The 23,321-nt window shown below is 48.9% G+C and overlaps 1 protein-coding gene across 1 annotated transcript; it reads left to right on the top strand.

Annotated features, from left to right (window-relative positions):
- The first annotated feature begins 594 nt into the window (after positions 1 to 594).
- On the top strand, positions 595 to 22,616 carry KCNJ5 (potassium inwardly rectifying channel subfamily J member 5). Its single transcript, XM_014891145.2, has 3 exons — positions 595 to 856; positions 8,812 to 9,758; positions 21,155 to 22,616. Exons 2-3 carry the CDS (start codon positions 8,819 to 8,821, stop codon positions 21,502 to 21,504), a joined length of 1,290 nt encoding a protein of 429 aa, XP_014746631.1. The 5' UTR covers positions 595 to 856; positions 8,812 to 8,818; the 3' UTR covers positions 21,505 to 22,616.
- Positions 22,617 to 23,321: the final 705 nt, after the last annotated feature.

Below are 23,321 nucleotides of genomic sequence, written 5' to 3'. Positions count from 1 at the left end.
GGTGATTCTGGACCCCTGAGTGATGCCAGCCCAGCCCAGTCCGCACCCTGGAGAGGTGATTCTGGACCCCTGAGTGATGCCAGCCCAGCTCACATCCTGGAGAGGTGATTCTGGACCCCTGAGTGATGCCAGCCCAGCCCAGCTCACACCCTGGAGAGGTGATTCTGGACCCCTGAGTGATGCCAGCCCAGCTCACACCCTGGAGAGGTGATTCTGGACCCCTGAGTGATGCCAGCCCAGCCCAGTCCGCACCCTGGAGAGGTGATCCCGGGAGGAGCAGGGAGCGCTCGGAGCCGGCGGAGCCGCCCCGGAGCCCCTCGCCCGCCGCCCCGGTGAGCTCGGAGGTGTTTCCCCAGCTCAGAGCTCCTACAATCCCGGGTCCCCAGGCAGGGATTCGCCTCAGCCCTGCCCACGCCGCCCCGGCTGCCGGCAGCGCCCAAACCCCTCCCTCGCCCCCCGCCCCTGCGCTCATTGAGCACAGATAAGGCTCCGTCACACGCAGCCCTGCCCTGCCCCAGCCCTTCAAAAGCTCGGCACCAGCCGGGATCCCCGGGAACGGGCGAGGGCAGGGGCCGGGGAGGCGGCGAGCGAGAGGCAGAAGTGGCCCCGCAGCGGGGCGAGGAGCGGAGCAGGGATCGGGGATAGCCGGGGACAGGGGCGTGGGCATCCTCGGTGCCACATCGATGTTCGCTGCCGGCAGGCAGCGGGAAGGAGGCGGGAGGCAGCCCGGGGCTCCCAGGACGATCCCGGCCCGCTGGTGATGGCATGGAGCGGCCGCTGCTCCCGCAGCCTGTGCCAGCCCCGCTCCTGCCCGCGGAGCCCAGGCGCCACGCTGATGCGGAGCCGCTCGTAGCAAGTAAGTTACCATTCCTTTGTTATTCCAGGTCACTGCCGATCTTCCCTGGCTGCAAAGGATCAGGAGTCCGGCAGGACAAACGCGGAGCTGTTGGGCCAGCGGGATGCCAGGCTCCTGTGCCCAAACCTGCCCGGCTGTGAGCTCTGGACGTGCTCCTGCCTCACTCCCAGCCACCACGGAACTCTTTGGGAAGGCAGGGATTGGATGCTGATCCTGGGCAAAAGCACTCTGAGGTCTAAAGGTGTGATGCAGGAAAAGACATTAAAAAATAGGAACTGCTCAGATACAGGATTGGTGGAGATCGCTGGAATGCAAAGGGCACCAGGAGACTGATCAGTGAGCGGCCCTGAATTGTGTGGAGTGACTCCATAATACTTATCTGGAGTCCAAGATTAAATTCTTTCATAATCAGGATACTTGCCAGTGAGCTTGGAGTTAGAGAGCCCTGGCAGTGCAGTCTCCAGATGAGGAAGTGGCACATTCAGCCCTTGGAGGGGACAGGGAATGCAGTGCACTGGGAGCTCCTCGGGGATTATGGCTCTGGGAGGTAAAAGCCTGACTGATTTTTTTACCAATGTCCTGTAGCATCACTCAGAAAGGTGCCTGGGGTTCTCTTCGTGACAGCACATGGTGGTTGGGAGCACCAGGTTAACTTTTACACAGCATTTCTCCCTTGGGTTTGAGCAGGGAGTTTCAGAAAGCTGCTGAGAAACAGGCAGAAACTGGCCCTGTCCCAAAAAACTTACCTCTGGCTTTTGGCGATTGTCATCAAGCAGCTCCTTCCTCCTACACTGTTTTACTGTAAAGTAGACCTTAGATTTGTGGAAGAGGGGGTTGGGGGGAAACCAAACTGGCTTTTCTCACTGATTCTCTGACCAGTCCAAGCACCCTGAGAAGGTGGGGGAGTGTGTGGGGCAGTGTTTGTGCTGGGGGGTTACTTCACTTCTGGAGTTCAGTTCTTTGGCTCACTATTCCTACCTAGTTGGAGATAGAGGATCAGGATCGTTTCTGATTCCCATGGCAGAATATTTTCCATTTCTGGAAAGTTCCAGCCCAATTATTTGCCAAAAAAAAAAAAAAAAAAAAAAAAAAGGCAAACAGAGCTTTGGCATAATATTCCAAGGCAAATCTCCAGACTCCACTATTCAAGTCACCACTTTCTGTTGGAGGTCAGGAGAGGCACTTGGGGTGAGCACTGGCCCCTGCCCAACAGCTTGGTGTGAGGTCACTTTGTCCCTCTGTGACTCCTGACCCCTTTCTGCAGTGGGTTCAAGCACTGTTGAAGGCCTTGGGGCAAAAAGAGCCTGTGTTTGATAAATCCACCTGTGAACTCTTTGGGTGCAAGGTACTCCAGAAGTGTGAAGTGATTCAACAGTTTTATTGTATTTCATTAAAGCAGCTGCAGATTAGAGTGATTCTCTGTTGCTGCAATGGTGAATTCCTAAACAATGGAGAATGGGAACATTGCTGCTCCTGGGGCAGGATCTTCGCCTAGAACTGAGATTCTGCCTTCCCAACATTCAGCGTTTGCTGTTCAGATTAAACAGGAGCAGGAGAAACAGGAGTGTCTGATCAGGACAAAGGTGTCCCTGTCTTTGTTCAGTTGTGTTGGTTGAAAGACAGTGGTCACATTTTCAATGACACCATAAGGTGTCCCAAAAATAGAGTTGGGGTGAGAGGCCAGGGACAGAGCAGCTGCAGAGTGCCTCAGGCACAGTCACTGCCTTGGAGGTGGAAGGATCAAATTGATTTATTTCCAGCCTTTATTTGTTGTTGGTAGAGAAAATATCATTTGACTGTTCTAAAACATGGAAAATACCTAAGAGCACAATATTGTGGTTGCATCCTTTGCACAGGGACTGGTCACACTCAAGGTCTTTAATGCAATGAAGTACAAGAAAATTTCCTGGGAGCTCTATGGATTAAATCCTCCCATCCTTCCTGTGCAGTGGAACTGTGCTGTAGGAGATAATTCCCAATCTTTTGGAAATTCCATATTCTCCAGTCCTTGTGCTCTAACAAGTTGTAAAATCCTGAATGATGCCTCAAAAAGAATTTTCTAGTTTTCGTCTTCTTTTTCTGTAAAAGAGCTCACACAGTCTCTCTCCTCATCACAGTTTTGTTTCTCCACTCTTTTCTGTATAGGTCTGGAGTCATTATATTTAATGCAGCTGTGAACTTGTATCATGTGTGGAGTTTTATACTTCAATCCATAGCTGAGAGGAAAATGTATTTGAAACCTGTAGCTATTTGAGAGAACAGAAACTGCCTTCATTGGCTTTGGAAATAATTTTGCTGGGTTATTCATCTGGTGGATCAGGTTGTGGAGGCTTTGCAGAGCAATCCTCAGACACACCTGACAGACAGGGGATGCATTTCCTGCTGCTGGAGTGGGGGAAGGAGGAAAGAGTTCTGCAGCGATTCCAGGTGCTCGTTTAGGGTTTTGGAACTGGAACTGCTAAACTTAATTCCTGCCCTCCCACAGACTCCCAACTGAGTGTAGAAGAACTGAGTGTCTTTGTGAGTGATTTCCCCATCCTGAAATGTGGGAAATAGAGCCCTTCCTTGGTCCAGTATCTTGGAAAATGCATAAATAAAAATTTACAGCACGTGCTATCTGTGTGGAGTGCTGTGAAACACTTGGTTACTCTGGGAGTGGGAGGTCACGTTCCTCCCTCACGACTGACAATGGAAGGGGCCCAGGGTATCAGAGGAGAAGGATGGACTGGGAGGTAACTCACAGGTAAAAGGAAAGTGCAAATGTCCATAAATCCTTCCTTGGGGTCAGATTGGCTCCCTGGCCAGGGAGATTTTCTTTGGAAAGACCGAGCACCTTCTGTTGGGGTATTCTGAGCCAGGAGCACTCTGGGCACACAGGAGCTGTCACAGCCCAGCTCTGTGACAAGCACAAAGCCACCCTGGCCCTTCAGGTGAACCAACAGCCACCCATCTTTGTGACCTGGTGGCAGGGTGAGGTCTCCTCCAGCCCCGGAGGAATCTGCTGTCCCATCCTGAGTGTCAGGAAAGTGGTGCTGAGACTTACCAAAAACTGGCAGAGGAGATGAGAGGCAGCTTCCCCCCTCAGTGCTGAGTGAGGTGACACTTGGAGAGGCAATTACTGGGCTCAGGGAGTTTTGAGCCACGTTTGTCAAGTGCCACATGTCTCCCTTCTTGTGCAGTTTCTTTGAATCTTTTTCCCTGGCTTTCAAGAGCACAACTCTTCTGCAGCCTTCCCTCCACCTGTGGATCCCAAAGAGGAGCCACCCAAACCCCAAACTTCTATTTATATAAAGAAAGAAAGATGGAATATTCCATGGTTTACCCCAAACCCACCTGCCTTTGCTCACCTTGCATGCACAGGTGTGTGTGGAAAGGCAGCCTGGTGGAGTGTCCTGTTCAGTCCCACTCACACACAGGCAGTGAATGAAAGGATGGAGGAAAGATTCCTTTCTAAGGGAAATCCAAGCCCCACCTCAGTCAGAGCCTATCTCAAGTCATTTTTCTTCAGATTGTCAAAGGCCATCTTCTCCTAAGATTTCTCCTTTCCATGAGCACTCACTGTTCAGCAGCCAATGCTTTTATTCTCTTTGGGTGCTGCTGCTTTAATTTCTTTTATTCCTGCACCTACTTCCCTATGTTGCTCTTGTCTGACAATTAAGAATTTCATTCCCTTCCAGCACTGTAACCTCAAGCAGAATTATGTGGCCCAGAGGAACCTGGGCACAGTAACATGGCTTATGTGGTGTGGGCCAATGGGCAGCAGAAGAACCAAGTCAGGTTTTTTAGTAATCTTTGTTCAGTATTATTGGTTGCTTGTTGAGAAGTACAGGACCCATTGTTTGGGGAAGAAAGGAGTAAAAAAAATATATTTGTTTCTAGGAGGGTGTGGGAGGTTTGCTAAAGAACAGTTGCTCAGTTATTTTCCTAATGAGAGAAAACACAGGCATCAGGTTTAAAAGAAACAAAAAGAAGTCTGCTTTTACACAAACTTGATGACAAATTCACATCTTTCAACTCCACCTGCCTGCCAGTTTGGTCCTTCCCAGCATCAAATCCCACCCCCGTGGAAATTTGTGTGTTTACTGCTGCCAGATCAGCGATTGTTTAAAGGGAAAAACCCCCTGGTCAGCAGGGAAAGAAGTTTCTTCGAGTGTTTTATAGTTTTGCCTTCCTTGATGTCTCTGACAAATAGCTGGAGCTGCCAGGAGCACATCAGCTCTGTCAGGAGGGGCTGGGAGCTGCTCTGCCAAACTCTGCCTCCTGCAGATTGTCCCCTAACCCCAGCCTGACTCTTGTGCAGCAAATCCCAGCCCCTAAATGTCACTGCCTGCCCCGAGTGTGTCATCTGGGCAGAGCTGAACATCAGCAGGGCTGATAAAAACCTCTCTGCAAGGCTGATAATGCACTGACTCACAGCTCCTCGTGCAGTAGCCTGTCCTAAAGGAAGGCAGCTTTGTACAGAAGTGACATTTTTATTATCCTGCCCTCGTTTAACCAAAGATGGTAAATGCCAAAGAAACAGAGCAGTGCCTGTGACTATAAGAGGCAATTTCACCTCCTGGCTCTCAGTGCTGGAGGGAGCAGGGATTTACAGACTGGAGCTGAAATCTCTGGGAGGTGCATGATCATATTTGCCATGATACAGCAGAGATGTTTGTGCACTAGCCAGTGAAGAGTTACCCAGGTCCTTACAGGTACACTGCCCCTTTCAGAGCCTCTTGTCATTTGGGCTGAAGTTCTCCAGGGCAGTTAAAACCATTAAGGAATGACAACAAATTTCCTAGAAGATTCTTGTGCCTAGGATCTCACAGACCATTCATGTCCATATCACAAATTTTACTGCTGAAGAATTAAGGCAGAATTAAAAAACCCTGGAATCATTTGGAGCAGAAAGATGGATAGTGTGCAGCCATCCAAAGCTGTGCTCAAACTGCTAACCAGGAGCATTCTGTTTAAAGACTCTGAAGCAAAACTTCATATGCTTAATTATTTTCAATAACCACAGACTGAGGTTATGCTCATACTACAATGTGAGAGTTAAAGATGAAATATTGGTAGGAATTGCAATGCCACTGAAGCTGTCAATGAACTTCTTATCCAGCAGGAATTTTTCTGCTTTACTGGATCATTTGGAAAGGTGTTCCTGAAGGTTTGCAGAGATGTTTCAGCTGAGCTGTTGCTGGAGATGTTGCCAGCCCTGTGAGTGTTTTAGTTAAAAAGGTTCCTCTGTACATTCGTTAGTGGGCAGGTCCTCAAACCTGCTCCACCAGGGTGATCTTTCCAGGGATTTAGGAATTTTGGTTGCTTTTCCTCTATTCTGTTCTTTGTAATAAGTTTCAAGATCCTTTTGGTCTCTTTGCTGTGAATCTAGAATATGAAACCTTCCACTCTAGATTGAAATCTAGAACTGGATTGTTCTCTCACCCATGGTGCCAGTGATAGCTTCAGATTTACTTTTATAACAAAATTACCTTTAAAACAAGTCTTTTAAAATTGGAAGCAACAGGCAACCCTTGCCTAGTTTTACATTTAGATTTATGACAAGCTTTTTAGTCCAAATGGAGTAATTTGAGATTAATCAATCAATGCAAACATACATCGAGAATATTATTTATAAGAAGGAAGCGAGGAGGTTCTTCAGTACTTGATTCCCAGTGGATGGGAGGCTTCTTTCCCTATTAAAGAGGGGGGGAAAGTGTATAATTGTTCAGCTATGTGATTTCACATGTTGGGAAGTGAGAGTTAAGCTATGCCCTTGTCAATTTTCAGCATCTAGTACGTGTGTAAAGAGATGAACTTCACAATGCACAGGGAGCCAGGCCAGTGGGTCTGGAGGTTTCCACTGCAGCAGGGAGCTGAGGATGTGTGTTCACACCCCGAGCCAGCTCTCAGGAGGGACAGAAACAGAGGAGGGGTGACTCTCCAGTCAAAATCCTGGCTGCTTGCACTGGAGGAAGGGAACACACAGCACTGGGATTATCCACCCCATGTCCACGGAGGATGGCAAACTCCATCCCCCCGATTTCCCATCCCAGCACCACGAATGCCCATTCCCTGCTCCTTGCCATGGTTCCAGGGCTCAGCAGTGCCCTGTTGTCCCAGGGCTCAGCAGTGCCCTGTGGTCCCAGGGCTCAGCAGTGTCCTGTGGTCCCAGGGCTCAGCAGTGTCCTGTGGTCTCAGAGCTCAGCAGTGCCCTGTGGTCCCAGGGCTCAGCAGTGCCCTGTGGTCTCAGAGCTCAGCAGTGTCCTGTGGTCCCAGGGCTCAGCAGTGTCCTGTGGTCTCAGAGCTCAGCAGTGTCCTGTGGTCTCAGAGCTCAGCAGTGTCCTGTGGTCTCAGGGCTCAGCAGTGTCCTGTGGTCCCAGGGCTCAGCAGTGTCCTGTGGTCTCAGAGCTCAGCAGTGTCCTGTGGTCCCAGGGCTCAGCAGTGTCCTGTTGTCCCAGGGCTCAGCAGTGTCCTGTGGTCTCAGAGCTCAGCAGTGCCCTGTTGTCCCAGGGCTCAGCAGTGTCCTGTGGTCCCAGGGCTCAGCAGCTCTGGGCTGTGCTGGGCACTGGTTCCTGGGCTCCCTGCAGAGCAGAGCCAGCAGGGCTGGTTCCAGCAACTGGCTCTGGCCGCTTCGTTGGAGCAGAGATTGATGGTGACTTAGACAAGGGCCACGATGAATTCTCTGCCATTAACCAGACTTGGCTGCAGCCAAATGGAAGTGAAAATTTGTTGCTTCATTTATTCATCCTGCCTCTGCTTCCTTCCCGCCCACCCTTTGTGCTTTTTAATACCAAAAAGATGAAGCTACTTTGCTCAGTCTTAAAAATTGTCTCTCCCAAGATACTCTTAATTGTATCTCTACACCTTTTCTCATTCACGGGCACATAAGAAGATTAAAGATAGAGGGAGCAGTAATAGATTTAGTTAGGTTTTAATAGGATTTGCAGAGGACAATGCAGGGAACGAACGCCATAGAAAATATTGCTGCTCTATCTTTGATATCCCTAAGGCTCCTTAGGTAGTCTTTGACAGAGATTTTGTCTGTGCTCTGCATCCAGAGTCAAGACTGTCATTTTTTAAAGGAGTATCTAATAATCTCAGTAAACAGGATGTTACATTATAACTGGCAGAAAGCATTGCTGCCTTCATCTCATGTTATTTATTTGTGTCCTGGTAAGTGTAACTCTGAATGTCGACAATGGCTTTTTAATAGCTCTCTGATGCATTCCTAAAAGTGCCCAGTGATTTTGTCTAATGTCAGGTGGAGCAAAGGGGTGGGGTCTGATAGATCTCATTAACAGCAGGCCTGGATTCATCACACCCTCACACGAGGGATTCAAGATGCTCAATTAAATGTTTATTTCACGTTTAAAGCCCAGGCTCACGAATGAACTTCCAGAAGGTGATTCAGCACTCCTGAAATCTGAATTATCCCTGGAGATGCCTTTCTCTGCTGACTGCAAGGGAAGCCTTCATGCATAATTTAGGCTCATGTGAGATTTAGGTAGGCAGTGGTGTTCAGCATTTACTCTTAATTTGTAAGGTTTCTCTTGATATGCACCCAAAACCTGAGGCATGAAAAAGCTCCAGTTGCTCCTGAAAAGATGTTGATGTATTTTTGCTTTGTTCTGAGTTGTGATCTCAAGCAAATTTGGTGTGTAAAAAAATCTAAGAACAAAAAGAAAACCTCAGAATGTTTCAAACCCCAGAATGTTCCAAGGCTGAACTGTTCCACGCTCCCACAGTGTACCCATCACCCTGCTGGTGGCTGACATTTGAAGGGCCTGTGTGTTTAATTCTGGGTCACTGCAGGGCTGTGTTTAGCAGGGCTGTGTTTAACAGGGCTGTTGTGGGAGAGGTGTGAACCCTCCAAAAAAACAACGTCCTGATGGTCCAGACAGTGAAACAAAATGGCTTTGTCCCTTTGCCTTCTGCCTGAAACTGTCTTTAAACTGTGTTTCCCTGTTGTGCAGCCCAGCCATGGCTGGAGATTCCCGGATCTTCATGAACCAGGACATGGACATCGGGGTCACGTCCCGGGAGCCCAAGAAGATCCCCAAGCAGGCTCGGGATGATGTCCCCATTGCCACGGACAGGACCCGGCTCATCTCCGCCGAGGGCAAGAAGCCACGGCAGCGCTACATGGAGAAGAGTGGCAAGTGCAACGTGCACCACGGCAACGTGCAGGAGACCTACCGGTACCTCAGCGACCTCTTCACCACCTTGGTGGACCTCAAGTGGCGCTTCAACCTGCTGGTCTTCACCATGGTCTACACCATCACCTGGCTGTTCTTTGGGTTCATCTGGTGGCTCATTGCCTACATCCGGGGAGACCTGGACCACCTGGAAGATGAGAACTGGATCCCCTGCGTGGAAAACCTCAGCGGGTTTGTGTCAGCGTTCCTGTTCTCCATCGAGACCGAGACGACCATCGGCTACGGCCACAGGGTCATCACGGAGAAGTGTCCCGAGGGCATCGTGCTGCTCCTGGTCCAGGCCATCCTGGGCTCCATCGTCAACGCCTTCATGGTGGGGTGCATGTTCGTCAAGATCAGCCAACCAAAGAAGAGGGCGGAGACCCTCATGTTCTCCAACAACGCCGTCATTTCCATGAGGGATGAGAAGCTCTGCCTCATGTTCCGGGTCGGGGACCTCCGCAATTCCCACATTGTCGAGGCTTCCATTCGAGCCAAACTGATTAAGTCCAAACAGACCAAAGAAGGAGAGTTTATTCCCCTGAACCAAACAGACATCAACGTGGGATTTGACACCGGAGACGACAGGTTGTTCTTGGTGTCCCCTCTCATCATCTCACATGAGATCAATGAGAAAAGCCCCTTCTGGGAAATGTCCCGCACACAGCTGGAGAAGGAGGAGTTTGAGATTGTGGTCATCCTGGAAGGAATGGTGGAAGCCACAGGTAAGGATCTGTCAGCAATCAGTCACTGCTCTGAGGAGGAAACGGGCACAATGCATTGTGGGCAGTTTGTCATTAGGATTTCACTGTCCTTGTCACCTGGACTTGGAACACAGGGAGGTTTATCCTTGGGTAGTGCCTGACTCAGGTGGGATGTCTGAGATAACCAGTAGTGAAAAGTGGGGCCTTTAGCTTTTTTTTATAGTGTTTCACTCTCTTTTTTAAGTCTGGGATTGAGATGAAGGGGTTAGTCCTGGAGCTGCCCAAAATCGCTTACAACTGATCCAGGGGAGAAAAAATAAGCAGTGGATTAAAGGAATCCTTGAAGTCTCTGGTGGTCCTGTTTCCTATGATCAAAATTCATGGTGCAAATCTTTTCCCATTCTCCTCTGTATTAAAGATCGGCTGTAACTGTGCTATTTTAGGTACTGCTGTGGTGTTGATTTTAATGGGGGCTATGAAGTGCCCAAGTCTCAGTGTATCCCATAAAGCAGCACGTGCTGAGGCTGAATGACTTGCACGTGGTGCAGGACACACATTCCCAGAAGGAGCTCAAAGAGGAAAAATACAGAAACTGCTTTTGTGACTCTTGCAGCCCTGCAGCTGCTTAACAGCTCAGACAAAGCTGGGTAATGGGAGATTAGGAGATATCCTCAGCCCATTCCCAGTTTCCTCCTAGGGGTGTATTTGTGGCAGGCGATAAAAGGAATCTGTGTCCATGTATAGTGACTCTGGAACAGTGGCAAGCCTCAGCTTCCCAGGGATGGGAAAGGCAGCTGAGGGGAGGGATGGGCACAGAGGCTCCTGCCCACAGGAGCTCTGCTGGGCAGGCAGCTGCACCTGGCAGGGGCACCATGGGTCATTTCCACTTGCATGAATCCCTTTGCTCCAGGTCTGGGGAGGAGCTGACAGCCCTTCCTGCTGCACTTAGAGCACAGCGAGTGTGTCCAAGCCCCTGAGATGCTCAGGTCCCTTCCAGGCAGAGTTTTCCAGCCTGGGGTGGGCAGAATGCCTTGATGGAATCAGAATCTGTAGGGGAAAGGGCTGTAGGCAGCTCTGAAGAGAGAACTCTGCTTAAAGATGGACAAACAAAGTCAGAGATGAAAAAGAAAAGCTTTTATAAGGAGTTTTCCCCTTTGATGTTTCAGGATTTTAGTTATGAGCCCAGGGTTTTCCTGTGGGTGGTGGTTGGATTTTGTTTTCCATCTCGATGAGGTTCTCTCTGAGTCATTAGCAGGGGTTTTCAGCTTGTTACAAGTACTCAGTGGTGTCAGCACCTTGTCTCACAGATTCTGCCCTTTGCTGACTGTTAATGTTATCCCCTCCTGGAGATTTGCTCATTAGTCTCCCAAGAGCCAGAGGAGGAAAAATCTCTCAAATTCCTGCATCCCAAACCTTTGCTCCCAAAGGCAGCTGTGTAGAGAGGTAATTCAGTGTCCCAGAGTCTCCCTTTAGGTGATCAGCAGTAGCTGACTTTCCCAAACAGAGCTGATGGGAGGTGATGGATAAATTACATTCCATCGGGGCTGGAATATGTGCTGTGGACGTGGAATTCACCTGGCATTTCCAGGGAAATGTTCCTCCCCAGAAGAACATTGTAGAGAGTGGCAGAGGAAGGAGTGGGTGGAAAAGGCTATCAAAGGCAAGGATTTGTAACAGTGATTTATTCTGCAGCCTAAACATTTATTAGAGGCTGGAGCCTCCTAATCTGAGCATGGAATGCAACTCCTTGTTTGTCCAAAGCCTCTTTCCTCATCACACAGTGACACTATAAATGCTTTGAACTCCTGCTGCTCTGCCTTCCTCGCAGGAAGGCTCAGCCTCTGCTGGGGATGTGTGAGAGGAAGTCATTATCAATAACAACCTCGGAATTAAAAGCATGGCAGAGGAATAATGCTGCCTTACAAATGGGCTCCTCTCCCAGAGGGATTGCAGAGGCCAGGCTGTAAGGATATTAAGGAGCATACATCTGTGGAAATGAATTATCCTGGGCTCACAAGGCAGACTGGAAAGTCCCACACAGGAGCTGGAGGAGGCATTTTGCACTGAACTCGGAGCTGAGAAGACCTTGGATGATTCCAGGATCCGATTTGGAGGCTGTGGTGGGTCCTGAGGGGCCTGTGGCAGCAGGGGAGTGAGTGTCACCATGCAGAATTTACAGGATGGCCGGAGTGTCAGACCCAGCCAGCATGGGTTTAGGAAGGGTAGGTCAAGTTTGACCAACCTGGTCTCCTTTTATGGCCAGGTGACCGCCTGGTGGGTGCAGGAAAGGCTGTGGATGTTGTGTACCTGGACTCCAGCAAGGCCTTTGACACTGTCTGCCATAGCATTCCCTGGAAAAGCTGCAGCCCATGGCTTGGACAGGAGCACTCTTTGCTGGGTTAAGAACTGGCTGGATGGCTGGGCCCAGAGAGTGGTGGGGAGTGGTGCTGCATCCAGCTGGGGACAGTCACCAGTGGTGTCCCCCAGGGGTCTGTGCTGGGGCCAGTCCTGTTCAATATTTTTATTGATGACATGTATGAGGAGATTGAGTCTTTCATTAGTAAATTTACACTGAGTTAGGAGTGTGTGTGTGGATCTGCTGGAAGGGAGGAGAGCTCTGCAGAGAGACCTGGAATGGTTGGATGGGTGGGCAGAGTCCAATGGGATGAAGTTCAATAAATCCACGTGCTGAGTTCTGCATTTTGGCCACAATAACCCCATGCAACATTACAGACTGGGGACAGAGTGGCTGGACAGTGCCCAGGCAGAAAGGGACTGGGGGACACTGATGGACAGCAGGCTGGACATGAGCCAGCAGTGTGCCCAGGTGGCCAAGAAGGTCAATGGCCCCTGGCCTGGGTCAGGAATGGTGTGGCCAGCAGGAGCAGGGCAGTGATTCTTGCCCTGTACTCAGCACTGGTGAGGCCACACCTTGAGTCCTGTGTTCAGTTCTGGGCTCCTCAATTTAGGAAGGAAGGGGTGGAGCACATCCAGAGGAGGACACAAGGCTGGGGAGGGGCTTGGAACACAAAACCCTGTGAGGAACGGCTGAGGGAGCTGGGGTTGTTTATCCTGGAGAAAAGGAGACTCGGGGGTGACCTTATCACTCCCTACAGCTCCTGAAAGGTGGCTGTGTCAGCTGGGCTTGGTCTCCTTCTCCAGGCAGCACTGACACAACCAGAGGACACAGCCTCAAGCTGTACCAAGGGAAATTTAGGTTGGATGTTAGGAAAAAGTTTTTTATGGAAAGAGTGATAAAGTTCTGGAATTGTCTGCCCAGGGAGGTGGTGGAGTCACCATCCCTGGATATGTTTAAAAAAGATTGGATGTGGCACTTGGTGCCATGGTTTAGTTGAGGTGTTAGGGCTGGGTTGGACTCGATGATCTTGAAGGTCTCTTCCAACCTGGTGATTCTGTGATATTTTGTCACAAGAAGAGTGGCTTGCAGAGAGAGTGTTTGTGCTTTCCTGTTTCATCCTCACACTTGGGAATATTGGTAAAGCAGTTTGGGGTTATTAATCCCTCCCTCCACACCTTAAAATCTGCTCCAAGCAAATTCTTCAGGTCCTTCCCAGCCCATGGCACTGCTCAAGCCCCATCTGCTCTCAGGAGTGGTGTGATATTTACTCCCAGCAGGACTTCTGTTAAATCCTGACACTGTCACAGCCTGGTCGGGTTCAGGGCAGTGTAAAATACAACAGAGCATCTGTTCCCTTAGCAACCCCTTTGGAAAATGAGGAATCCACCCCCCAGAGATCAGAGGTACCACTGCTCAGAATATACAGCTCTGTTTTCCATAAGGTGTTAGGAAAGCAGGTCAGAATAGTGACTGGCAACATACCAATGACTACAGAAATTTAAGCACGATTAAAAGTGGGGATATTTTTCATTGATAATTTGGTAGAGTGATTTTATAGCTATTTTCAGTAGATTCAGCCAGGTGCACACACATTGCAAATGTAATGTATTGTCTCCTCTCAAACAAGCAGCTCTCTTTACTGACATTTAAGTTTAATTCTGACCCAGTGCAAGGCAAAGATGGTAAATAGCTTCAAATGAAAAGTGTACAGTAAATTCTGAGGAGTTCACACCCTTCAAGTCATTGAGTTTCTACAAAGTGAAACACTGTGGCTTAAAACCAAGATTTAGTTCACATTGCCTTGTCTTTTCAAAGGCCTGAGTAACAGAGCACTGAAAAACAGCAGCTCACCAGCCAGCCTGAAATGCAGTGGGTTTATTTGGCTGAAAAAGATAATAAACCTGCTGTTATTGCAGTGAGAGCTCTGGGGCACCCAGGGCTGCTCCACTGCCTGACCCCCAGAGCCAGCCATGGCACAAAGCCAGAGTGGCTCTTCCCATCAATATTTGGGATGGGTGAGGCACTGTGGGTCCACAGTGAAAAAGGAAAAGGCCAGAGGGAGAGTGAGTTTCTGGGCAGATCTGCTGTGGTCATTGCTGGGTGAAACAAGCACTGTGAAGACAAAATCAATAGTGCTGACAAGTGTTCTGAGTCCCAGGGCTGCTCCGTGGGCGTCTCAGGGCAGCAGCATCACCCCCAGTGCTCCTGATGGATTGGGCACAGGAATTACTTCAGGGAATTCATTCTCTTTGGCTGATCAGAAAGGGACTCTTGTCAAGATCAGCTGCCCCAAATCTGACCTGCAATAAAAGGGAACAAAGCAGAGGTGGAAAATCTGTTTGCACAGTGAATGCATTTTTGCTTTCCCCGCCTCTCTGCTTCCCAAAATCTCACCCTGGTGACAGGACAGCTCCTGGCTGCTGCTGGCCAGAGCTCCTGCCCTTCCCCTGCTGATCCCAAACTGAACAGAGTGTTCAAAAGCTGCTGGGACAGGGAAGAGCAGGGGAGGTCCAGCCCCCCCTCCCCACGTGGTGCAGAATCAGCTGGGTTGTGATGAAGGATTTGGCTGATCCACTTAGGGAACATTAGCAAGTCCAATTTTTTTAAATACTGTTTTTCTCTGTAAGCCATCACTCCATATGCTGACACACTCTGCATATCCTACAAGACTTCCTGGCAGATAATTTGAAGGGACTGTCTTCTCTTCCAGCTTTACCCTTCCTCTGCTATTTGCTGATAGTTATCCAAATCCTGCTTTTTCCGTGGCTTTCTGCTGCCCTCATTTCCTGGGCACAGCGTCCAGCACTGCTACTCCCTGGGCACGGAGGCAGCAGAGCTTGTTACTCCACTCCTGCTCCTCCCTGGTTTTCATTGCCTCTTTTTCCCAGCACAATTAAATAAGGCACAAGAGACACTCCAGATGCCTGATTAGTCCAGTCACTAAATGAAGTTTTAATGGACTCTTATGTAAGTACAGGTATATATTTTTCTGTCTTAGAGTCAGTGTGATAAAAAGGGATTTAATGATTAGAAGTAATTAACCCATCCTGTCCCAGTGGGATTCTAGGCAAACAGCAGAGTTTTCACACCTCAATTTATCCACCTTTGCAGAGGACAGAGTACAGTTTCCTGGCTGTAAATGTAGGGCCAAATGGAGTAGTCAGAGCAAAAGATATGCTGAAATTAATCATGATTTTCATGGGAACACAAAGGAGGTATGAAATCACTGAATGGAGTTTCTGGGCATTCATCATCTGGTTTGGATAGTCTTGTGTTGTTTTGCATTTTGCATATAAGTAAGTTTTCTGCAAGAAGGACCTTGCAGAAGTGTTACAGAAACTCTCTAAAAAATTCTAGGGGAGAGATGTCTCAGGTCATTGTGTCCATGAGCTGGCCTGTCCTCTGCAGGCAGAGGCTGGCAGTGGTGTCTGAGGTGTCTCTGCACTCTCTGTAAATCCTGAAGAACTTACCTGGTGTGAGCTTGGCTCAGGCTGGGCCTGGTAGAGACATGGCAATTGAATCCAAGGTCTTTATATCATAAAGTCCTTTTATTGTATTTTTTCCCAGTGCCTAAGAGTTTTTGCATGCCTGGAGAGCATTCAGATAAATTAAAATCCTATTACTCTCCTCTGGCATAAATATCAAAGTGAATCAAGCCCAGCCATGTCCTCTAAAGGAGACAAGCACAAATAATTGGAGGACCATGCTCCTGCCTTCTAATATTCCTTTTTAAGTTGGAAGGATATTGACTTTTTGGAGGTTACAGTGTTCTAATTAACACAGAGGGACTAATAACTTCTATAACTTACCATATGCTAATGCAAATTGAAAGACACGTATTGCTTAATTACAGCAACAGAACCTATATTTTTAATACCTTTTCCTTGCCACCTGTAAGCTTCCATCACTGCCACTGCACCTCTGAGGACATCAGTTCCTGGGCAGTGGGTGTTCCACAACTTCAGAGCATCCAGAAGAAGGAGAAAAGTCATCCTGGACACAACAGAGTGGGCAGACAAGGGCAGAGGAGGGAGATCAGTGCCAGCAGTGTCCGTGTCACAGGGGGCTGAGCAGATCTGGCCCAGCCCAGGCAGCCACATGACATTTCCCAGCAGATAATCACTGAGCTCCCTGGCATTTCAATGAGCACAGTTAATTTTAGCCTGATGAAAAATGTTGTCTTGACAGCCCACTGAGGCAGTTCAGGCCATGGAGCAGCACTGGAGGATTCACCTCTGCTCAGGATGGGATCCCATCGAAGCCTGGGGCGATTCTGGGGTTGGCAGAGCACCCTCTGTGACCCCCTGTGCTCTCCCGTTAACCCTCCAGTGAGGTCACCTGCCCGGGATGGGATGTGTGCCAAAAATCAGCATCCTCCAGCAGCTGGAGAGAGCCTTCGGTAACAACCAAAGAGCTGCAGAAGCAGATGTGGGGCAGTGAGGTCTGGTTTTATCTGGCACCAGGAGCACTGTCCCTCTGCTCCAGGGCAGGATCAGCCCCTGCAGCCCCCGAGCCGCCCCAGCCCCTCCTGCTCCTTGTCAGCACGCTCAGACATCCCAGCTCTTTGATACCTGATCTGATGACAGCAGAGAGCCTTACTGGAGAGTTCCTGGCACTTGTTTTACACTCGGGCGTTTCCTCGGCTCTCAGATGTGATGAGACACCTGCTTTCATACACATCACAATCTAGTCTGGATTTTCATCTGCTGGGAAGTGAACAGAGCTGTTCAGGGAGGATCCCTGGCTGCCTTAAGCAGGAACAGGCACAGCTCAGTGATTGATCTGTGGCTCCAACCCACAGACAAAAAATCCACTTCTTAGGATTCTGCTGTAATGAAATTATCATCAAAACTCTGTGAAATGTTTATTGCACAACTTGAAACCAGGACACAGTGCCTTGCTCTCCAGCATCTATAAGTCCTGGAACTGGTTCCAGCTTTATTGAAAATTTGATACATCTGATTCTAACTTTGAACAAGTTTTATCTCTGGTTTCTATTATAGTTGAGTTTTGCTTGCAACATGAAGCTGAGCTGCTGCAATAAGAGATGAGAAAGCTGCAACTAATAGTTGACTTCTGAAGATTTCTCATATCGTTCCATGTTTTCCACAACAGACAGATTGCACACATTTATATTAAACATACTTTTTCGTTTTTCAGCCAGATTGTTTAGAAGAAAATGAAACTTCTAATGGTCTTACAACCCAGAAAATATGATAGAGTTGAAAAATATGACTTCAAGTATATCTACTTGGACTGAAAGAAGGAAAATGAGGATACAGGGTCATGAAGATGATGGGATGGAGCAGCTCTCCTATGAGGCAAGGCTGAGACAACTGGCATTGTTCAGAAGAGAAGGCTCCAGGGAGAGCTCAGAGCCCCTTCCAGGGCCTAAAGAGGCTCCAGGAGAGCTGGAGAGGGACTGGGGACAAGGGATGGAGGGACAGGACACAGGGAATGGCTTCCACTGCCAGAGGGCAGGGCTGGATGGGATATTGGGCAGGAATTGTTCCCTGGGAGGGTGGGCAGGCCCTGGCACAGGGTGCCCAGAGCAGCTGTGGCTGCCCCTGGATCCCTGGCAGTGCCCAAGGCCAGGCTGGACAGGGCTTGGAGCAGCCTAGGACAGTGGGAGGTGTCAATGTTTAATGTCTCTTCCAACCCAAACCATTCTGGGATTCTGTATTCTTTTGGCATGAAATTTATTTAAATTGAACTCCCAAATATCACTTCTCTATACCTGCACTGTTTAAACCTAAAATGTGTGGTCATATATTCTTCAAGGAAAGGATTAACAGCCTTTATTTGGGCCATACATATTGTGGTTAATTCTGCAAGAAATTCAGAGAGTCTGGAATCTCTCTTGAGTTCTTGTGCTCCCTGAAGTGTCAGTGTTTCAGGGCTGCATGAGTGATGCAGAAGAGCAGTAATGTCACAGCTGGTGTGGAACCCAGGTCTGGGTCTGTTTGCAGCCAGGAGTTGCACTCGGTGATCCTTGTGGCTTCCTTCCAATTCAGGATATCCTGAATTCTGATACCAGTTGATGGATGGGAGCATATGGCAAATGATTCCCTATCCCCAAGACATCCCACACACTCAGATAAACCAGAAACCTGCTATTAAACAGGTGATTTTTTGAGGGTCTGGGGATTGCTGTGCCCCACTGCAAGGTGGCACTGGGATATTCTGAGCACGGAGGGCACACGCTGTGTTCCAGTGGCAAGTGGCTGCATCCATGTGCTCTTAATAAAAACAAGGTTTATTGTTTCCACACCTTTTCTGTCATCCTTTCACAGTCACAGAGGCAATAATTAGCTAGGGACATTACAGATGCATTAATTAACCAGGCTGGAGAGCACAGGGCAGCCTGCAAAGCAGGCACTTAATGGAATTTGAAGCAGAGACAATGGTGTTGTTTACTGGGTGATGTGGGAGTTGCCAAGCAGTGTGTCCCCACGCAATTAAACACCACTGCACATGTGCTAAAAAGGAATATTTGAATGGGATTATGGAGCAATTACAAGTTGTCTTATTGTGCTGGCTCAGTGTCCCCCTGGGGTTACAGAAAGCAGCTCCTGCAGGAAGCTGGCAGCAGCAGTGTTTGGTTGCTGAAAGCTTTCCATTGTTCCTGTCCTAATTGAATGCTTGGAATGGGACTGAGACAGTGTCCCAGCAGCTCAGGTTCACTCAGGTGCTCCCTCAGGGAGGGAACTATTCCAGGCCCACATTATAAAGCAGGAGTTCCCTTAGAGAGCCCCTGGCCCCCACATTTCACAAGGACACCCCATCTTTGCCCTGGGGACTCCTTCATGTACCTGCAGCACTTGGAGAACTGAGATAAGAATGAGCTGGTTCATCCACAGGACTGATCCTGGAGCCTGCAGGGTCTCCTCTCCTGCTCTCCTTGCTGGCTCTGGAGGAGGCACCTGGAGGTCTTTGGGATTCCTGGTGCCAAACCAGCCCTGTGCAAAGGGAAGAGGACTGGTTTATTTTAGCCAGCTGCTCGTTTCCAACCTCCTGCCATGAGGCAGCATCAGGAAATGGGATTAGCCCTGCAGCCCTGACCCCCCAAACAACAGGAATAAAAGCCTCTGCCCAGGGAAGTCGGTGAAGGATCAGTGACAAAGCTCCCCTGGGAAAACCTGCACCAGGACTGGGAAATCAGCAGGATTCCTCGGGATACCAGGGAGTGTGGAGCTGGCCCAGGGCAGGAGGGCTGACCCCCTTCACCCTGAGGGCTGGGGATGCTGCACATTGTAGAGCCACCAAAGCCAGGACTGGCCTCACCCTGTTCTTCAGCACTAAAGCAAAAGCTGAGAGTTTCCTGGAAAGATGCTGAACATCCACAAAAACTTCTCCTTCAGGCAGCAACACTTGGGGTGGTTTTTAATTCCCTGGCTGTTTTTCATGGCAGCCTCTGCACTTCCAGCCCAGGAAGCAGGCACGTTGAACACTGTGACTAAGGCTGTACTTGTTGTTCCTGCCCAGAAGCAAACACTCCTGCAGATCTTAAGAGGAAAGACTGGGTTTTCAGTCTGAGCTACAGAACTGCAGATGTCTCAGCATTGCATGTGTCACCTTCTCTTCCCCCTTTCAAGGAACAAAATACTCCTGGCCTGGTAGCTTTAAACCATGGAAAGCAGTAAGAGACTTTCAGCTTTGCAGAGCACTTGCCTGTGTGGGTGTCTTTTAATGGTCTGTAGCAATTATAAGAACAAAACATTCCTCTTTTCACAAAGGTGGGGGGTTTCTTAAAGGAAAGGGGTTATCTGATTGCTCTGAGATTTGAGTCACTTATGAGCTCAGAGAGTGAGAATATGTGATCTGCTCTTCCCTGAAGCATCTGACACTGAGATTTTTCCCCCTATGCATTACTTTAGATTTCTGTCCCTGTGCTCTGGGCTGCAGGAGTTTGACTTGAAAGCATTGGCCAGAAACTGGATCAAGTGCATGTTTTGAATGTATTCCAGTCAGGCCAGCCCTTCACCCTCCGTGAGAGAACAGTGGGAGAACTTTGTGAGGTTACCTATTCTCTGCAAATTAATTCCAAAATGAAAACATAATTAGGACAAAGAGAAGACAAATGTTTGAAAGAGAAGACAACCTTGACACTGCAAGGTGATTCCAAGAGGATTTGCTCACAGGTGTGCTTATCCCTGCTCAGCAAAGATTCTTTTGAAACTTTTTTCAAGTAAATAAACTCTGATCCATGGTGCTGAGAAGCAGCTTGACAAGTATCAGTTCCCAGAGAGCCACGGTTCATTCAATCCACAATGCCTCAGAACAAAGAAGTGGAAACCTCCAGGAAATTTAACAGGCAGCAAGATTGGGAGCATCTCGTGTTTTGGGTGGAGCATCCAGATGTGTGCAGCTGTTTGCAGTGGGAACAGTGGCACTGCTATACAGGAATTGTGGCACTGCTGCACAGGAATTGTGGCACTGCTGTACAGGGATTGTGCCATGCTGCAGGGGATTGTGGCACTAATGCAGAGGAGCAGGGATGGGACCAGCCCCGGAGGAGGCAGGGCAGTGGCTCCCTGTGCTCTGGGGGTGACACACCAGTGGCTCCCTGTGCTCTGGGGGTGACACACCAGTGGCTCCCTGTGCTCTGGGAGTGACACACCAGTGGCTCCCTGTGCTCTGGGGGTGACACACCAGTGGCTCCCTGTGCTCTGGGCTGTGTGGGTCGTGGCTGGGGCAGCAGTTGCAGGGCTGGGTGTTATTCCTGCAGGATCCATGGGGAGCTGTTGGTGTCAGCCACACAAAGAGCAGCTCAGCAGAGCAGGGGCAAGCAGACAGAAGCTGCTTAGAGCTCCCAGCCTGCAAAGCCCTAAGCGCGAGGTTCAGGAGGTAGAAGATGTGGAGTTGAATGCATCCTTTTCCCTTTGGGTGCTCAGCTTGGTCATGGTAGAGGCTTTTGTGAGGCTTATTAAGCCAGGACTTTGCTGTGTCCCAGAGCAATCAGGTAGAGAAATGACACGAAAGTGCTTTTAAGTGCCAGGCGTGGTTGGGTGAGCACATAAGGAAGCTTTGCCTCTAACATCCCTCTCTTTCCACCCAGGGATGACTTGCCAGGCTCGCAGCTCCTACATGGACACCGAGGTGCTGTGGGGACACCGCTTCACCCCCGTGCTCACCCTGGAGAAGGATTTTTACGAGGTGGACTATAACAGCTTCCACAGCACCTATGAGACCCACACGCCCGTGTGCTGTGCCAAGGAGCTGGCCCAGTCCCGCCGGGAAGGGCAGCTCCTGGGCCACCTGCCCAGCCTGGGCCAGGACACAGGGACAGCCAGGGAGGACGAGGACGAGGAGGATGAGGAGGAGGAGGAGGAGGAAGGCAGGGATCCGGCGGGACTGAGCGGAGCCAACGGGACAGCGGGAGAGGGGAAGGAAGAGGTGCCTGTATAACCCTGGAGCCCTGGAGCAGAGCCCACACACCCTGCTGGGACCCTGCACTGGCCAGCCAGGACCTGACTGGGACCAGAGCTGGGATTCAGGTCCAGCTCTGCTCATCCTGGCAGTCACTGCACTGCACCGTGCCTCAGTTTCCCTCCCTCTTCCTGAGGCTCTGAGCTTTGCCCTGCTCTGCAAAGCATCTCCATGGACAAGGCCCACTCTCCTCATCACTGTTAGAACCCAAATTCCCACCACTGGCTGTTTCATTGGACGTGCAGAACTCTGCCCCTCTTGGGAGGGTGTTGAACCACTCCAGGATGTCCCATCTCAGTATGAAGAATGTGATTTCATACCTTCACTTAATTTGTGAGTCCATGTATTGTAGACATTGTTCCAGCTAAATTAAAACAAAAGGAAAAAAACCTCTCTGCTATGTAGTGAAGTGTTTTGCCTTCATGAATTTTGCAAACAAATTTTAGTGTTTTCTTCCAGGATCACCAAAGCCATTGGGATTTATTTCCTGCCAAATGTTTTGATAGGGGCAGGGCACATTTCACTGCAGACCTTTAAAATATTTAACCAGTGTTTTGTCTTCTCCAGCTGAAGTGTTTCGTGTGCTATTTTCATGGAATCTGATGCATTTCATAGGCTACCCATGGTCAGAGAAAGTTTAGATTTTGCCCCAGTGAAGGTTTTTTTCTGGCCTGAACTGCAGTTCCAATTGATGATTTAAAGCAAAAGAGATAGTCCCCTGGGGGGTGGAATGTTCTAGAATTTCAGAGGCTCTGGAGTAGGAAGACTGGGTAAGTGGCAGTTTGCAAAATTCGCTGCTCTTCTGCAAAGCACATATTTAAAATAAAAGGTTGAGGTGCTGATGTTCCTGCAGCTAATGGGAACACACTGACATAACCGAAGACAACAATTTTGATCTTTAGAAAGAGGCAGAAAACCAGATTTCCCAAAAAGGATTGTCTCATCCAGAAAAGAAATGAAGAAAATCAGTCTGTGAGATAAAAGATTTCCAAAAATTTCAACAGCACAGGGGAAAAAAAATGGCCTTGTTGGGGAAAACCTCTTCCTTTGCTCCTCAAACTTTGGTGGAAAAAACAGGCTACCTGCTGAACTACTTCTTTAATAAAATAAAATGAAGAATACATAATATGCAAGAGTTATTTTCCATAGAGAAAGGACTGTATCTTTATCTGGGGAATAAATGTGCATTGTCTGCACTCAGCTGCACGCTCGGGATCTGAAATACAGTTTTGCCTCTTGATTTTAATACAAAGACAAGATAAACTGGAAATAGAAAGCAGTGGTCTTATTGACATGGAAACAAGGAAGAGAATACAATCTGTAGGGATCAGAGATACCATTTACTTAGAGATGTAATCTTATAATGCAGGTAGAAGAGAAATTTGTGGGGGTTTTTCTGAGGGGCTGGAAAAATGACCACGACATGGCTGTGTTGTGCTTAAACCGTGTTAGGAGCCAGCAGGCAGCTCAGCCTCCAGGGCAGAGGAATCAGTGCAGTTACACAGCACACTTCAAGGAAAGGAACTTCACTGGAAATGCTCATCAATTCTAGAAAGCATCTTGCAGCCTCAGAGTGGGCAGAGCTTTTCCAGAGGTTTTTGTTTTTCTGCTCAGGTTCTTCTTTTTCTATCCTGAGTCTCAGAGGAACAGAGAGAAGAAAACAAAGAGAAAAATGAGATCCTTAGAATGACTTGTCCATTTTCTGAGACCTTCTCACCCAACCTCTGAGAGATAATTACGTGTAAAAAATCAAAACTGGGTTTCAGATTTTCTCCCCTTGTAGCAGAAGTGATCTC

The sequence above is a fragment of the Sturnus vulgaris genome, chromosome 23 (assembly GCF_052056855.1).
Source record: "Sturnus vulgaris isolate bStuVul1 chromosome 23, bStuVul1.hap1, whole genome shotgun sequence".
NCBI classification, from domain to species: Eukaryota; Metazoa; Chordata; class Aves; order Passeriformes; family Sturnidae; genus Sturnus; species Sturnus vulgaris.
The sequence above is the reverse complement of the archived record's forward strand: the minus strand, read 5'-3'. Positions and strand labels throughout refer to the sequence as shown.

What these genes read in the sequence shown, in the direction of transcription:
- KCNJ5 (XM_014891145.2), top strand. Translation starts at nt 8,819, where the DNA reads ATGGCTGGAGATTCCCGGATCTTCATGAACCAGGACATGGACATCGGG. An exon ending in AGGAATGGTGGAAGCCACAG is followed by an intron (nt 9,759 to 21,154) that starts GTAAGGATCTGT and finishes CTTTCCACCCAG; the next exon opens with GGATGACTTGCCAGGCTCGC.